Source organism: Sminthopsis crassicaudata, chromosome 5 (assembly GCF_048593235.1).
Source record: "Sminthopsis crassicaudata isolate SCR6 chromosome 5, ASM4859323v1, whole genome shotgun sequence".
Classification (NCBI taxonomy): Eukaryota; Metazoa; Chordata; class Mammalia; order Dasyuromorphia; family Dasyuridae; genus Sminthopsis; species Sminthopsis crassicaudata.
Genome location: NC_133621.1, coordinates 303,845,912 through 303,862,645, shown reverse-complemented (window position 1 = coordinate 303,862,645; position 16,734 = coordinate 303,845,912). Strand labels below are relative to the sequence as shown.

General features: G+C 46.9%; 1 protein-coding gene across 10 annotated transcripts in view; it reads right to left on the bottom strand.

Moving 5' to 3' along the window:
* Nucleotides 1-16,734, bottom strand: part of SCUBE1 (signal peptide, CUB domain and EGF like domain containing 1) — a 207,979-nt gene that overhangs the window by 78,014 nt on the left and 113,231 nt on the right. For 4 of the 10 annotated variants that reach the window (XM_074271909.1, XM_074271911.1, XM_074271913.1 and 1 more), the window contains exons 5-6: nucleotides 4,892-5,017; nucleotides 1-83 (exon numbers count right to left, since the gene is read on the bottom strand). The exon at nucleotides 1-83 is cut by the window's left edge and continues 34 nt beyond it. The exons of 2 other annotated variants lie outside the window; for them this stretch is intronic. In XM_074271909.1, the coding sequence (XP_074128010.1) occupies nucleotides 1-83; nucleotides 4,892-5,017 (209 nt within the window). The remainder of the gene's footprint in view (nucleotides 84-4,891; nucleotides 5,018-16,734) is intronic. 4 more of the 10 variants (XM_074271912.1, XM_074271916.1, XM_074271915.1 and 1 more) reach the window with 2 other exon arrangements.

Genomic DNA, 16,734 nt, shown 5'->3' with positions numbered 1-16,734 from the left:
CTTCTGATGACAGCCACATACAGGCCCCGTATCAGTGTCATCACAGGTGTGCTGGCAGCCTCCGTTTCCATAGTTACAGGTTACTAGTTATACCCAAAATGTACGTGTGTATATAAACAGAATGATAACAAAAACGATTAGTTTATGTTTTTGTTTGGGTTGGGTTGTTATTATTATCATTATTATTATCATTATATTATATTATGGTCTATCAAAGCCAAAGATCATTACCATTGTAAAGATCGTTCTTGGTTAGATTAACATCGTCACCTTTTTTTCATTTCCCTGACCTCTTGTCAACTGTATCTTTTTAAAGAAAATTTATCAGGCTCTTTCTTCATTAAGAAAATTGGGATGGGACATTACTGGATAATTTTAGCGTGCCCCACACTTCCTAAAACCTTTGAAAATATTCCTTCATTAGGGAAAAAACAACTCTTGCCATCTCTAGAACATTTTGGAAGGGAAGGAAGGAATGACCTGCCAGTGAGAGTTAGATTTTTCATTTCACGCAGAACATTCTTTTTCTTTCCTGATGAATGCTTTCTATGTTTGAAGAATAGACAAGATGCTCTCAGCACACCAGTTGTACCACGAATGTGGTTTGTCATGGCTCCAGCTCCTGTATGGAACAGACCATTTTCTGGCTTTGCCAAAATCACAGGGACATGATTCCTCATTCCTAGAGGATCGGTTTCCAAGGCCAGACTCTGTGAAAGGTAAATAGGAAACCAACCCAATGGCTGAGACTTGCTATTTGAATAGCAAGGGCCTTGGTTCTTTCCCTTTATTGCCTATCTCTGTCCAATTTTAGCACCTAACAGGTAGAGCTGATTGGTCTGGGACCAGCTTTCTCTTGTCCCCAATACAGGTACATTCTTAATTAAGAAGAAGCCTGGCTACGCAGAGGTGAGGGTGGGATCAGAAATCCCCAGGGCCAGGGAGCAGGCTCAGGGACAGGGACATCACCGTTGGCTTGCCACCAGGTGTTTTCCAGGTCCAGGAAAAATTCAAATATTCCTGACATCATTTAGGGCTCTGAGCAAGGCTTTGAAATGCTGCCAATGCTCTTATCTTTCCCGTATGTCTACACACACAGTAAGGAATCCAGACCTGCAGAACCTGCTAACTTAACTAGGGACCGTTAACTCCTTTTACATGAGAGTTTCACTTTTAAATGCCCCCTCCCCGTCACACTGTAGAATCAAAGCTTAATATTAAATGCCTACTATGTGCTTGCTTCCAAAATAACGGCTAGTGTTTTTCCTGCGCACGTGGTTTTCCCCTCAATAGAAAACAGGCTCTTTGAGGGTAGAAACTATTTTCTTTTTGTCTTTCTATGTCCCGCATCTGCCACATAGTAGGCACTTAATATAGGCATGTTGAATTGAACTACATTAATTGGGTATTTCAAAACACTGCCCATGCTCACTCCAGACCTGAGGAACTTTTCTTGCACACTGCTTTGCATGCAGGGAGCTGTGGTTTGTACCACAAATCCTCCCTGTGGTCTTACTGACTTATCTTAAATCAGAGCAGTCCTAATTCAGAATACCCTGCATGATGTCCTTCTCAGCAACCCAAAAGGGTTCCTAAAGGGTTACCAATGAGAAAGTCAGGGAACTTGATCTTTGGGGACACAGCTCTCAGGGGGCATCAACCTTTCTCAACTTCTTAGGCAGCCTGAAGGTAATACATAAATGCAGGGAGAATCTGAACTTCTGGGCTGAAGGCTCTTTGTGAAGAGCAAGGAGATTGGGGCAGCCTAAGGATTTGGGTGGCTTCCTCCTGTGTTTGTTTTTGTGCTCTATGAGTGTGGAGACATATACAGAGAGCATGCAGACTCCTGCAGCCACTTGGCTGTTCTGGTCCCAGAGCAATGGGGCAGGCAACATTGCTTCTCTGTTTCAAGGTCAATGGTAGCTTCATCCCTGATATCACCTTCTCAGCCTTTCCTTCTTTGGCCATGTTATCTTTTTTTTCTTTTCAGGTTGTCAGAGATCCTCTTAGTTAGTAGTTTTAGCTTCTGACGGATCACCTGAAGTGGGTATGAGGGCCGGGGGGTCGTAGGACTCTGATCTAGACCTGACCCCCGCCTTCAATGATGGATTCATACCAATGGCATAGCTCCAGAAACCTCTGCTTCTCCACATTTGGCCCAGTACTCTACCGGCAAAGGGCCAATTCAGACTCAGCATGCTTAGGGGAGGAGGGGAGGGGGAATAGCCATTGTTTGCACTGCAATTTAACTATTGTGCATTATAAATAATTCACAAAAGATACCTTTGGATTCTCCTAAAGGCCAAAAATCAGCTATAAATGTTAAGTCTTGTCTTTTGGACCCAACTTTGAGCTTGGAATGTCTAAGAGAGCTCTAATGATCTCAAGAAATGATGGGAAACTTTCCCTGCCCCCATTTTAATAACTCATTTTAACTGGGAAAAAAATGGACACGTGTCATTCAGCCCTTTTAAGGTGGAGGAAGACAAGCAGGATATGATCACTGGAATTTTAGAAAGGTTGAAAAACACTATTTTTTGGAGGATGTGCCTGAAAAAATGCAGGCGCCATCCTGCATGCTATTAACCCTTCTTAGGAACTATGAATATTATTTATTCTTTGATTCTCCCTAGGATTCCTCTGGGCCAAATAGCATTGACTGGGTGAATAAAAGCCTCATTTAAAAATGTCCAGGGCCAAAATGACTTGATTTGAGGTTTAAACTTTGCTACTCCTGCTCCTTAAAGTCCCTGATCAGTGATTTTCTTAGACATTTTGTTCCTCATCGTTTTCAAACGGCAATGGAAAGCTAAATGATGTCATTTTTTTTTTTTGGAAAAGAACCATCTCCAAGTGGAGGGCTGTCCAATAAATTTAATGGTAGGCCAGAGGAGCAAATATCCCCTTTGCAAAATACATTCTCAAAGATGGAAGATACATTGGATAAGGATTAATAATTTACTATTCCTTATAGATATATGACTATGTTTACCTGCAATTCTGTCACTTCTTTTGACTTTTAGAGGACAAATGTTTTTCTGTATTAAATTATAAATATGTATCAAGGAAGGAAGTACAGCTGAGTTATGGGAAATGGGAAGGTTAACAGCTTTGGCTCGTATTTCTCTCTGTCCTGCTGGGGTATATGCAGTTAGCACATAAAACCAAAAAGCAAGGCTTTTCCTTCTGATGTTTGCAAATGAACCAGCATCCTAATTTCAGTAGAGAAAACTGTCTGTTTGGAGGAGAGAGAGGAATCAAGCCAGAGCAGAACATGGTGGCTGAGGTGCCCGATGTGCCTAAGTATCTGTGGGTATATTCCCCTTACATTGTGAGCATTCCTTTGGGGAATTTTTTATGTTGGATTATGCTGCCAAGTTCCTCAAGGTCTGAGACCAGGATGGCAACAAAAGAATTTATCAGTGATGAATCTCTGTCACAAGATTACTGATCTGAACCATTTCCTTTTCCTTACAGTATAACTGTGTCAGAGGGGTGGGAGTAGGGGAATCGGGGAGGGACCCTGGCAATATGACCTTTAAGACAGATGGCAGGGTAACCTATCTTCTGAAAATGGCCTCAAGTCAGCATATCCCATTAGCCAACTGAATAGAGCTGGAAGATAGTCCTTTCTGATATTTTTTTTTTATCAGATCTTATTTGTGGATAACGCTCTTTGGTAGATGGGTGCTGAGTAAGAAACAATTACTGCTTATTGCTGAATATCATTTAGTTTGGCCATTTTCCATTGGGTATTACTCTAGGGCTTCATCATGTTAAAGGTAGTCCTGGGATCTAGGAATCTATCCCAAGGAAACCCAAGTGCTGATGGGTTATTCCAGGCTGAAAGAACTTTGAAATCTGTCTAGCAGTGATGGACTTTGTGCCTGCCCCAGTGAGCCAAGTGTAACTAAATCCAGAGCTGCAGAACCTCACTAGACTAGACTTGGGATGATGACAGCTCTCAAAGGCCATCTATGGACAGTGTATGGGGATAAACTGTGATCTGAATCAGTGAGGGCGGGACCCTCACTGAGGAAATCATGGGTCTTGGAATATTGAAGTCCTGGTACTTAATGGTCTAAGAAAAGAAACTACAATCTAGCAGCCTCTCTAGCCAGGTATCTGGAGACAGAGTTTGGGATGAAAATTTCAGATACATGGAAAGGTCAATTAAATGGGTGTCCTTAGTCTTGTAAGCTTCCCCTTGCTCTCAAATCCAAACCAAAAATTGTAGAATCCTGTTTTAAAAAGCAAGACCAACTTCAGTGTAGTGAGTTCATTTGTTTTACTTGGAGGTTGCCTGGTCCATAATCTAATACTGTTAAAGGAGTTCTGGAGATATAAATGACAGATCCAGGTCAAACCATTGCTGCCTTGTGCCCCTTGCTTTTCATGTCTTCCTGTTGACATCTATGTCCTCAATCCTTTTCCTTTAGTCTGGCTCTACATGCAAAAATATCAGCTCATCTGGGCCCCGGATTTCATAGTTTCCCACATGAGTTCCATTTTAAGGGAAAATACTAGTCCAGTGTCATTTCCTACTTTGGGAGAATTTAGGTGGAAATTCTATGTCCCCAAAAGAGATACTACCAATGTTTACTCTGTTGTACTGCATTTCTGTTTCCAAGGACAGATTTCGGTTGTTTCCAGGGAAAAGGAAATGGAGAAGGAGCCCCTCAGAAGCATGGGAACCAAAGACTTTACGGCCTGAATCTTTAGACCTAATCCATTGATTACCAGGCTACAAGTTATCCCGACCCCAAGGCTAGCTGACGATCTTGGTCTCTGGAAAACAATGGCAGCATGAACAAGGCAACACAGAAACACTTTTCTTTGGCAAAGCAGACAGGTTGGGGGGCATTTGACACATCAGTCTCCATCTACCTACGTGTGCAGTCCCTCTGGTTTTTGGCAAGTTCAAAGCCAGGCCTACATTCACAGGCAACCCCACCTTTGGGCGTCTCCCGGCAGATATGTGCGCACCCATGATCTTTGTTCATACAGTTCATACCCTCTGAAAAGAGAGAGAGGAAGAGAGAAGGAGGGGGGAGGAGAGAAAAACAAAATCGGGCTGAAAAGATGTTGCCAATTAAATTTAATCAATGACATGGCTTTATTATTCTACCATCTGCAGAAGTCCTCCCCCTGGACCCCTACCCTCCAGCATTGACCGTGTCTCTGTTAATGGGCAAACTGTCATCCCAACTGGAACTTATGGTCAATCTGGCTTCTCCATCAGTAACACTGTGGAAGCCACTGAGATCCATGCGTGATGTTCATGGGCCTCATTTTGGTGAATTGTGGCAATTTTCATAATTTAAACTTTTGGGGACAGGCTATGAGACAGATGAAAATGACATGGGAAGCTTCTAACCGAGTTGGAAGTCATTAGAGTTTACGGGCCCATTAGCCATGCACAGTTAAGTCCCTGAAAGAACCACTTGCGGGTCTCCCCTCAGCACACATCGGTGCTAAGAGAAGCTGCCAACCTATACCAGGAAGTGTAGAAGGTGTGCCATCATGGCAAGGTGGCCAGCTGGCCAGGTCCCACCCCCCTCTGCAGGGTTGGTCTTGCTTGGCTCCCTGGGGCAAGCGCCTTCTAAGTTCACGGCAGTTCAGCACCAAGGGCAGCTGCTGCTCAGGCTTCGGAAGGGGTGGGGCTGCTCTGTGCTATCAAAGGGATTTTCCAGCACCGTGCATCCGCTCTGGGGACAGTTCTTGTTCTTCCTCCTTGGTCTCCATTCTAGTTGAATCTCCCCTTTCTAACTGGTAGTCGTGGCCGTTTCTGGCCACGGTGCAAAAAGCTTTCAGGATCAGGAAGAACACTGGCTCAAGGCATGTTTGTCACCGGCTTGCTATGTGACTTCCCCCTCTGGAGAGCCCAGGTTTCTGGACTAGATCTCTTTAAGACTCCTTGGAGCCTGCCCTCCCCTGATTTTATCTGCTTGGCTCCTCTCTGATAACCCCTACTCTGTGCCTTCCTCCCCCTCCTCAGTCTTGTTAATCACTGTAATTAGCTATGAACTCCTTCTTAGGCTCCAGCACCCTCGCTCCACTACATTGAGGGGGCTCCATACTTAGTGTTGGGTCTCCTGTCCTTCCAAAGCGTGATCCTAGTTGGGTAGCTCCCTATAGTTCGGTTTAACCCTTGAATGATCATGCAAGTGGGTAGAACACTAGATTTGAAGCCAGAGGGGTTGTATTTAAACTTGTTCCCTGTGTGAGTTGAGGAAAATCACTTAGACCATTGGGAGCTCTTTCCCCCCATTTCTAAAATGACGGTATTGGGGCAACTGATCTCAAAGGTTCCTTCCAGCCTTAAATCTATGCTCCTAAGTACTGGCATTTTCTCAGAATTCATACAATCCTTGAATCTGGTACCTGAGCAGAACACAAATGACAATGGGAAGTCATTTAACTCAATGGGGGGAGGAGAAGAGGAGGAGTGGGTAATTGGTCTCTAAGGGGTCTTGCAGCTTTGTCTCCTGTCCCTTAAGTCAAAGTCATAATACTAGAGGAAAAAAATCAGTCACAAATACAATCCCAGCTGCCTCCGCAGAGCAAAAATATAACCAGTGTTCTGTTATGTGCTGCAGTTTATCAGTGTCAACCCAGGCTTTCCTTTGTCACCCTCGGAGCTGCAGAGCTAAGACGGTCCCTCTGTGTAGGGTTTGGGGGGCCTGAGCAAAGCCAAGTTAAGGAGGGAGATCTTCCTTCCTTTTTGCTTTCCTTTCTTCCTTTGGGGAAAAAAGCCATCCAGACATAAATGAAGGATGGTGTAGGGGTGAGGATGTGGGTGGGAAAGAGCACTGGACTCTGGAGTCAGAGGGTCCGAATGCTGGTCTGCCCCTTACTGTGGTCCTCTCTGCTCTCCAAAGTGAGGCTATCACTGACTTGTGTGATCAGCCACTGTTTTGGGTTATCCACGTTCTTGTTCCCTTCCTCCAGCATGAATAATTGAGGTATAATCCTGCTCGAGTGGCCAGAGCAGCTCTCTGAGCCTGGCTGGAGTGGACAGCCCTGTCCCCAGTGGCCTGGGGCTTCTCTATGCCAGTCAGTTCTGCATTTTATATTATTGAGCTGGGAAGCTCTCCTGTCTGAGAAGAAGCTAACTTTTGTCCTCCTGTTTGCAACTAGCCTGAATATCAGCCCTGGCATTATGTGGGACTCTGTCCCTGCTTGCCCCAAAGGAGAAAACTAACACAAGAGGGGTGGATAACACATGGAGGAAGAACTCAGCTCATTATAAGAAAAGACTTCCTAATCAGAGCAGCCTGACAAGGGGAGCCTTGGAAGGTGCTTAGTGTTCAAGCAGGGGCTGAAGGACATCTGTTAGAGATCCTAGTCTTTCACCGGGTGGGGCTTTGATTAGCTGGGGAGACCTCATCTAGCTCACCCCCTCCTTGGACAGTAACCCACCTGACTGTCCCTGCAACCTCTGTTTGAAGACTGCTAGTGAAGAGGAACCCATTACCTCCTGTGGAAATCCACTCTCCTTTGGGATGGCTTTAATTGTCATCCAAAGGTGAGGGGCATGTTCATGATCTTACCCAACAGAAGGACATTGAGATTAAATCTGCTCCTGTAAATTCTGTCCACTTGCTCCCCATCCTTTCTTTTGGGAATAGGCAGAATGCGTCTAACCCCTCACTCATTGAGGGCTGGCCCTCAAAGGCTTGAGAAGCCAGCAGCCATCATGCTTCCCTGAATCCTTCTGGTCTTGAAGCCAAAGACCCCTAGTTCCTCCTTCTGTCCTATTTCCATGTCAAGGGTAACATCACTCTTCCAGGTGCCGGTGACTCAGGCTTTCCTTTGGCTCCCAACTCTCCCTTTTCCCAACACAAGTCCAACCACTTGCCAAGCCTTAAGGTTTCCAGCTCTGCGACATTTCTCTCCATGTCCCCTTCTCACTGCTCACACCACATCGCTTCCTCCTCACCTCTTGGTCTCGCATCGCTCCCCATTGCAGTCTCCCCCTTCTCCCCCCTCAGTGATGAAGCACTCACAGCAGCTCACTATTGCTTCTAGAACAAAATCTAAGCTCTGTCTCTGAAAGCTCTTTATAAGCTGGTCTCGGCTTCCTCCGCCTGCCAGATTACATGTGGCTTCCCCTCCTGCCTTCGGGTCGCCCTTCTCTGTGTTCCTGACGTACGGTGCCGCCACCCCTTGGCACTGGCTGGCTCTCATGCCCGGCCCTCATTATCTCCTCACCTCCGTCTCACAGACTTCCTCCAAGATCACCCCAACGCTGCCCCAGCTCCTCATAATATACTGATGGATGTACATATTCAGAATAGTGTTAACTCTTTGAGGGCAGAGACTGCTCTTTTGTCTTCGCATCCCTATTACCTACACGCTGTGTCTGGCACATGCCCATGAATTGAGTGCCAGCGGCCATTGACCTGCTTGCCCGCTCTAGATGCTCCGAGGCAGCTTGTTACTTTACCTCTCCAGAACAAAAACAGTACTCTGGCTAGACGAGATCTGCCCAGAGTGTAGGAGGATCACAGCCTGAATGGTGTCCTGAGCACCCCAACTCTGGGCTGGCATTAGCTTTCTTGGCTGCCGTGTCATCCTATTGCTTTCTGACCCACCCTTCAACTCTGAGCCTCCAGGACTCTATAACTATGTCAAACAACCATTCCTCTTTTCTTCTTCCCCAAATGTGGGCTGCCCAGCCAAAGGCAAAAAAAGGTCACTGATAAAACTCACTTGGCAATTCAGATTGGGAACACAAATAATTACTCCTTCAATATGACTTACCTTTCTGAATTGGCCACTGTGTATCCCTTATACAGACTGAAAAGGACTGCTTAATAGCCAAACTTAGGCTAAAATGGGAGCAGGAATGCCTTGGAGTGCCTCCTTACCAATTCTGTAGAATGTTGGGCAAATAAATGCAGAGTGAGCTAAACCAAGCCAGGGAGCCTGGGAAGGAGAGCTGACATGGATACAGATTTGACTTCAGAAAACTTCCCATAGTATTCTTCTCAGCCCCTGAAGCACCAGAACAGGGGCTGGTTCTAAAGGAACATCCCAAGATGTATTTTTAAAAGAAATTAAGCCTCTGGGGAATGTTATTTCCCTTGAATTCTAGTGCACATATGCCACAGTAATAGAACGCCACTGGGAAGAACCGTGACCTTCCGGACCTGCCTGCTGTTCTTTGCTCTGATTTCACAGCCAGCTCCAGGTTTAGCCTTTTCCTATAGAAGAGAAAGAATCTCTTGACACGAAGCCCTGGCAGTCACAAGGCAAATGAGACATCAGAAATAGAACGCACCGGGATCTGTGATCCATGCGAGCTTTCAGGGGTAAGGAACATTTGGCTGGGCAGGGTGAAGAGCGTGCCATTGGAAGAGATAACATTCAGTTCTGTTTAATTCAGTTCACTCCACTTCGGTGGGGTGAGGAATTGTAACTAGGTAGAGAGACCGGGCCCTTTTTTTTTTGGTCTTTGGGTTTATGGGATTGGATTTTAAAATACTCCTTTGGCTTAGCAGACAATGACTATAATTAGTTAGGACCGGATGCTAACATATGGGATACCCTTCCCCTTCACCGATCTCTTTTCCTACCCTCCCACCACTCCATGCAGAGACCTTGTCTGTGTTAGCTTCCCACTCGTGCCCCTGACTCTGCCCCTTACCCCTCCTCAGACAAAGGATGTCCTGCCTTCCCTATCCTAAGGCACGCTTGGTGTGGTTTATGGTACCAGCATAACCATTATTAATTAGGGCTCCGATGTGGTGTCCTGAAGGGGTAAAGACTTTGGAATTACGGTCTCCTGGTTTTACAACTTACCTAACTACAGCAAATTCCCTCCGTCTCTGGGCTTTGGAAATAAAGCCACATACGGCACCTTAAACTTTACTAACCCTTTACGATCGTCTCTATGTGAGATCATTTGACAGTCTTGAGTGGTCAGAATTACAGGCACCATTTCCCTCATTTTAGAGTCGAGGTAACTGTTCCAGACGGGGCTCCATGATTTGCTCCTGGTCATTCTAAATGGCTGACTTTTAACCTAGAATTTCTCAAGTCAGTTAGTCTACAAGGCTGAAAGTTTAGAACTCTTTGCATAAACCATGATTCCTGGAGCAAGAATGGGACACGGGCGGCCGTGCCGTGGCCACAGGGTTATGGCCGCCCCAGCTGCGGCCTTTAGATCTTATTGGTTAATAGTGAAAAAGCAGCTGGCTCAAGGAAGCCTTTAGCAGGTGAGCAAGGGCACGGCTGGAGCTGGCTGCCTCCCACAGGTACCCCGTTCTCTTCCCGTGCTCTGACGGTAACAGAGAGCGTTCACCAGACACTAGTCATTGTTGGACCAGAAAGCTGGGGCTCTGCCAACCTGAGGAGCTAGACCTGACATGAAAGGGCCCAAGGTTGGCAAGGCCAACATTCTCTGACTACAGGATTCTCGTGACTTCTGACATAGGATGATTAAAAAAAAAAAAAAAACGGACCCTCTAGGAAGCTGTTGTCATGGAAACTGACCTGTGACATATAGTCATCACTCCTGGCCCTTTTGTTTGGGCTTTGTCCAGCGTTTCTGGGAACCATTCCCTGTTGTGCCCACTCAGAATGATCTTTCCTTTCCCATCCCTTGACTAAAGAGAGGCAGGAGGGAGGCAACCTAGCCCTTAGTTGTATGACGGGGACTCAGGGTCCCCAACTCACGAATGCATGTCCAGCCATCTGAGAGAGCTCCCACTGAAGGCCTTGAGCCACGGCCTGGGGGGAGGTCACAGAGGGAGGCTTTCAAGTCCGGTTGGATTGTCTGACCACTGAGATCCCTTCCAAGGCCCCTGAAATCCTGTGACCCAGAAATTCACATAAATGATGATCATTCTCCTTACAACAATGACAGCAACTGATAGTTATATGGTGATCAGGATTTGCAGAGTATTTTACATAGACAACAGATTCCTAGATCAGGAGGGAGCTTCCTCACTTTACAGATGTGGAAACTGAGGCCCACAGAGATGCTGATTTGCCTTAGGTCACACGACTAGTAAGAATCTAAATGCAGGTTGGACCCAGCTCTTCCTCCCTCTAAGTACAACTGGCCATCCATGCTGCCATCCACAATCTCCCTTGATCACCCCCACACCCATGTGAATTAGGATTAGGGGTATTGTTCCCATTTGACAGATGAAGAATTGAAGCTGAGATAAATGTCTGAAGTGGTCTTTGAGCCAGGGCCTTCCCATCTCTAAGTCCAGGTCTTGATCCAGCCACTTACTCATCCCCCAAAATGACGCAAATCTCTGGGACCCCCCTGACCCCGGGGAGCACAAACACAGATGTGTGGGGCCTTGTACCCAGACTTCTTAGCTCTGCCACAAACAGCTCTCCCCTGGCTTTGTCCTGCCTTCCCCAGCCACCACAGGGTCTCACACCACCCACGTGTCTGGACTCTCTTTGCTTGGATAAGGTGCCTCATGGCAGCCCCAAGGGGAAGAAGGCTCTTAGCAGCAAAAGCTATCTCTCTGCCTCTCCGATCTATCATCCAGCTGTGGGTTTCATGGAAAATTTCTGAAATAAATTAAGACGTGAGGAGCGAGTCCAGACCTCCAGGGTAATGTCCATCCAAACTACAATAGCTGAATACAGTGTTTGCCCCTTTTTGCCCCACCACACCAAGGCGCCCGGGCAGTACGGTTTGTGTTCACATTCTTTGCCTGGGACGAATTCAGCAAACGCATCTTCTGAAAGGCGGTTTCCTGGCACATGTTGGTTCAGACCCATTTATCATCTGGGCCTCCCCACTTAAAGGACCAGGACCAGTTTTCCATTCCAGGTGAATCCAGTTGAGAGTTCGGCTGTTTGGAAGGCAGTGTGTATAGACCTGGCTCAGGGCCAGGGGAAGCACAGAGAAGACTCCATGGACACATGGGATGCAGGCTTGAGGAGCGACACTACTTTGATAACCTGCAGGATGTTGGGCCTCTCATTTCGTTTAGTACAATGGGAAGGATGCTGAAGTTGGGCAGAAGGCATGGGTTCAATGCTTCCTTTGCCATCTTGGGCAAGACACTTCCCCATGAGGTCCCTCCAGGTCCTTTGTCTATTAAGTAAAGGAGCCAGAACAGAGGAGGCACAGTTCCTTCTAGCTCTAGTGGGCGTCTCTGACCTCCATGTCCTTATCTATTAGACGAGAGCTTTGGAGTGGATGATTTCGAAGTTTCCCTCAAGTTGTGAATATGTCTTAGTTTCAGTTTATCCAGAAACATAGTCTGGGACCTTAGGTAAACTTCCTCCCCTCCTTGGGCCTCCTGGAAAACAAAAAGATCCAACTACATGTTCCCTGTGCTTCCTGCCGGCTGCAACACCCTTGGCTTTAAGGACCAGAAAAGGTGAAAGACATTTGATGTATAAATCAAAAAAATTTCCTAAAAATTGACACACAGTTCTGAGAAGGAAATGCGATCTTCAGATTGGATTGGAGGCCACAGCAGAAGCACTTTGTTTGCTCACAAACCCTGTGGGCAGTGGCCCAGGCAAAGGGAACATGTCTGGCTGCAGAAGCAAGTTCTGGTAGAACACCTGACACCTGAGGGTGAGGAGGGGGCACTCTGGGGTACAAGTAGGAGAAAGGTCATGAATTGCAGGGATCCCCCTTCACAACCTCTCCCTCTGGGCAGAGCAGGGCTGGAGTTTTGGATCCAGCCATGGGAGCCTGAGAAGTTGGAGGGAGCAGTTTCCTTGTTCCTAGCATTCCTCCCAATCCCCCAGAAATCAGTGGGGGTGAGTGAAGAAAGGTGGCTAGACTTCTGCTTTTGGCTGTGGGCGCTAGTAAAATCCCAGCCAGACGCTTGAAATGGAAATAAATAATAGCAATAAATTGGCAAAGTGTCGCAGATTCTCGAGAAGGAAATTTCAGTTAGGCTTTGTGGTAGTGGGCAAACGGCCCTGGACCCCGAGCAGAGAACTGAGTTTGAAGACTGCTTCTGGTATTTCCTCACTACACGATCTGAAAGAATTCACTGCCAGCAAGGGGTAGTGGTCGGGGGCGACGGCAGAGGCGGAGGACCTGGCGCTAAGGCCTCTTTCTGCTTCCCACTCCCCGTGGGAACCTCGGCAGTTCACTGCTCCTCCCTTCCTTCGTGTGTCAAGAAACAAAACAGAAAACCAAGAAGGCTTGGAGCTATGGCCTCTGAAGCCCACCACAGAGGCCACGACGGGTCCCTGTTCTCAAGGAGTTCCCTTTTAAACTGGTGACCCAGCCAACAATAACAAGATTAAAAATAAGGTGGGGAACAGAGGAAGATTAAATAGGGCAATTGCTTGGGGTGGGTGGATAATAATGACTGATGATTAAATAAAAGAGAGCTACTCAGGGTTTTTTTTTAAAGAATGGTTCTGAAATTATGATCCTAGGCAAGAATTTTGAACATGATGGTACCTTTGAGTAGAATACGGGAGTTTGGAGAACAGGTAAGACGAGAAAGACGGAAAAGCTAATGGAATATTTCAGTGGATGTCCAGCAAGTAATTGGTGTCATGATCCTAGAATTCAGGATAGATCAGGGCCAGCCTTATAGATGTGGTAGTTAACTACAGAGATATAGGAAGGTAATATATGGGACCTGATGAGTTTATGCAAAGAGACCAGCCGATGGGCAGAGAATGATGCAGATAGAGACAATGAGAGATAGGGAAAACAGGGGAGAAAGGTGAGAAAATGAGAGAAAGAGAGAAAAGAGAAAGATGAGGAAGAGAGAGACAGAGAGAGAGAAAGAGAGAGGAGAGAGAGAGACAGAGAGAGAGACAGAGACAGAGAGAGACAGAGAGAGAGAGAGAGAGAGAGAGAGAGAGAGAGAGACAGAGACAGAGACAGAGACAGAGAGACAGAGAGACAGAGAGAGACAGAGACAGAGAGACAGAGAGACAGGGAGAGAGAGACAGACAGAGAGACAGGAAGATAGACAGATCTTCCCTGGACTGAGACTTTCAATTCAATTTAACAATCATTTTTTAGGCTGTTTGAGTTTATAGCAATAAGGCAGCCAGGTGGTCCAATGGACAGAGTGAAGTGGAGTCAAAAAGACTCATTTTCTTGCCTGTAATCTGTCCTCAGGCACTTACTAGCGAGACAAGTCGCTTCACCCTATTACCTCAGTTTCCTCCTATGTAAAATGAGCTGGAGGAAGAAATGGCGAACCACTCCATCATCTTTGCCATGAAAACCCCAAATGGGCCACAGAGTCAGATATGACTAACCAACAACAGAGTGCCTAGGTGCTAGGTGCTGAGGATCTGTTCAAAGACCAGCAAAAGAGTCCTTACCTTAAGTGATTTATTTTCTACTTCACTTAGGGCAAAAGGAACTAAAGAAGCAGCTAAAGGGAGTGAGGCAAGAAGGAATTAGGCAGGTTGGGGGAGAACTGGGACAGAACTTGGCGGATAAATGGTTTCAGGAGGAGGGATAATAAACACAGTTAAAGACCACAGTGTGGCTGAGGACTGAGGCCTGGATCTGGCCATGAAACCACTGATGCTAATCTTAGCAAGATCAGTGAAGGTCAAGAAGACTTTCGAAGATGGAGGGCAAAGAGATGAGGAAACAAGAGGCCTAAAAGTCAGCCATGTTTTCCAAGAATGGCTGAAAGCAGTCGGGCTCTAGATTGGGCCTGAGAAGTTGGCAGGGTAAATGCAAGGGTTTTTAAGGATGTTTGCAAATAATAGAAAGCAAAGAATGCAGATAGGAGATCATGGGAGGGTTGGGGCCCAGAGCCCAAGGCCTCAGCCCTGACAAGAGACTATTCTGAGAGGGGACAAAGCTGTTATAAGAAGGGCCGTGTCTGATGGTTTCTGAGTCCGTCCTGGCTGCACAGCAGGGAGGCCAGTGGCTGGGGAGGGGTCCCCTTCCTCCAGGAAGGCCCTTAGCAGACTAATGCCGGTGTCCAGGCCATGGCAGAACAAGGTAGCTGCGGGAGGAGGGGGAGCAAATGAGCCAAGGGCAATAAAACACAACAATTAGAGCTGCCCCACGAGGGCAGCAAGGGGAGCTCCCTACCACTAGAGACCTCGAATTGGGGCGAGATGGTAGAGAGCATTCCTGCTCTGGCAGAGTTGCATGTGATGTCTTCTGAAAGCCCAATTTGGGGCTCCTCCAACTCCATCTGAGCACGTCCCTTTGGTGACCCCAACAAGGGCTAGGCCAGTTCTATTAGGAACGAGATCGTGTTTCAGGCAATGAACCTTACTTAGGGTTTGCTTCCAGCCATGTTCTGGATAGCTTCGGAGAGAAAGACTTTTTGTTTTATTTTATTTTATTTTTTTGCTCTGGTCCTAAATCAGCTCCTTTGTGTTGGAGCTGAAAAAAATTCAGCAAAACCTCAGCAGCCTGTGACCACGGGAGATGTAATTTCCCCCTCCCTGCCCCAGGCTTGGCGGTACAAATTGCTTCCCTGCGGCTCTGGGGGTAGGCGACCAGTGATCAGTCTGCAGACATGCCGATTTGCTGGCCACACCATGATTGGTTTGCCTGGACATTCTCTGCTCATTTCCCCCTTATGAAACTCTTCATCCAGCTCAGATCCCGTATCCAACTGCTGCTACCGCCTCGGCTCCTCTCCCTGCAGCATCTCCCTCCCGTGCATCAGAGGCAATCTGGGCCTCCCACAGCACACCCTGCTCATCCAGGCCGCGGGGTCCAGGAGATTTGACACTCCGTGGTCATCTTCATTTTTATAGATGAGGTGGCTGAGGCCCAGGGCTGGGAAGAGACTTATTTGGAGTCTTCGGGGAGACCTCTGGCCTCTGGACAATGAGCTTGGGATCAGCAAGACTTATCCAAGCACCGGGGGTCCCTGGAGAGCAGGGAAGGGGCTTTATTGCCTTGGCACAATGTCTAGCACATAAGAGGTACCCAATAAATGCCTGTAAACTAACTGTGTGACCTTGAGAGTTTTAGTCCCCTCATTTGTAAAAAATGGAAAGTTATTGTATTATTCTTTTCCTATCCCATTCCCCAGGATTGTTGTGAGGAACACGCTTAATCAACCTCGAGGAACTCTAAAATGGGGAGTTTTCATTATTATTCCACAAGATCGCCGTTCAAGAGCATCCATGAAATTACACGGTCCCAGGGATACGGCTGATAGCTTTCTCCCCAGTGCTGCACGTGTTCTAGGACCCACTCTCTTAACATTAGGCTGCCACTGGGTGGATCGTATTCCTTATTGTGGTTTCATTTGGAAGTCTAGAACTTGTATTTGGGGCAAGAGCAGAGGAACCGAGATCTGAACTTCTAAACGCTGAAGCTCTGTGGTCAGCGGTGGAAGCCAAAGAAAGACAAGGCAAGGTTGTCAAGTCAAGACGTACTAGCAATCATCGCTGTAATGGCTGGGGAAGTGTGGTTATAGAGAGGGAGCCGGCCTACAGCGAATACTGTGCATTTCTCTGTAAGTGGGGCCTTCGACCATCCCAGGAGCTAATAATAAAAACGCTAGATGTTCAGGCAGGCCCTGAAATGCCGATGTTCTCCAGGTGTTTATGAACACAGAGAAAGGCGGGCAGGGACTTATCCAAGGTCAACGATCCAGGATTAAAACCTCACTATTCAAAGCCTCCATCCACTAACTCGTCCTTATTCCATCATTATTAAGGAGAAAACCCCCAACCTCCAAACTCCATTTTCCCTTTGGTCCTGGGGCAGAAGGTGCTTTAAAATGCTTCCCAATTCTCGACCTGTCAGCACATGATAATTCATCCCGACTTTCT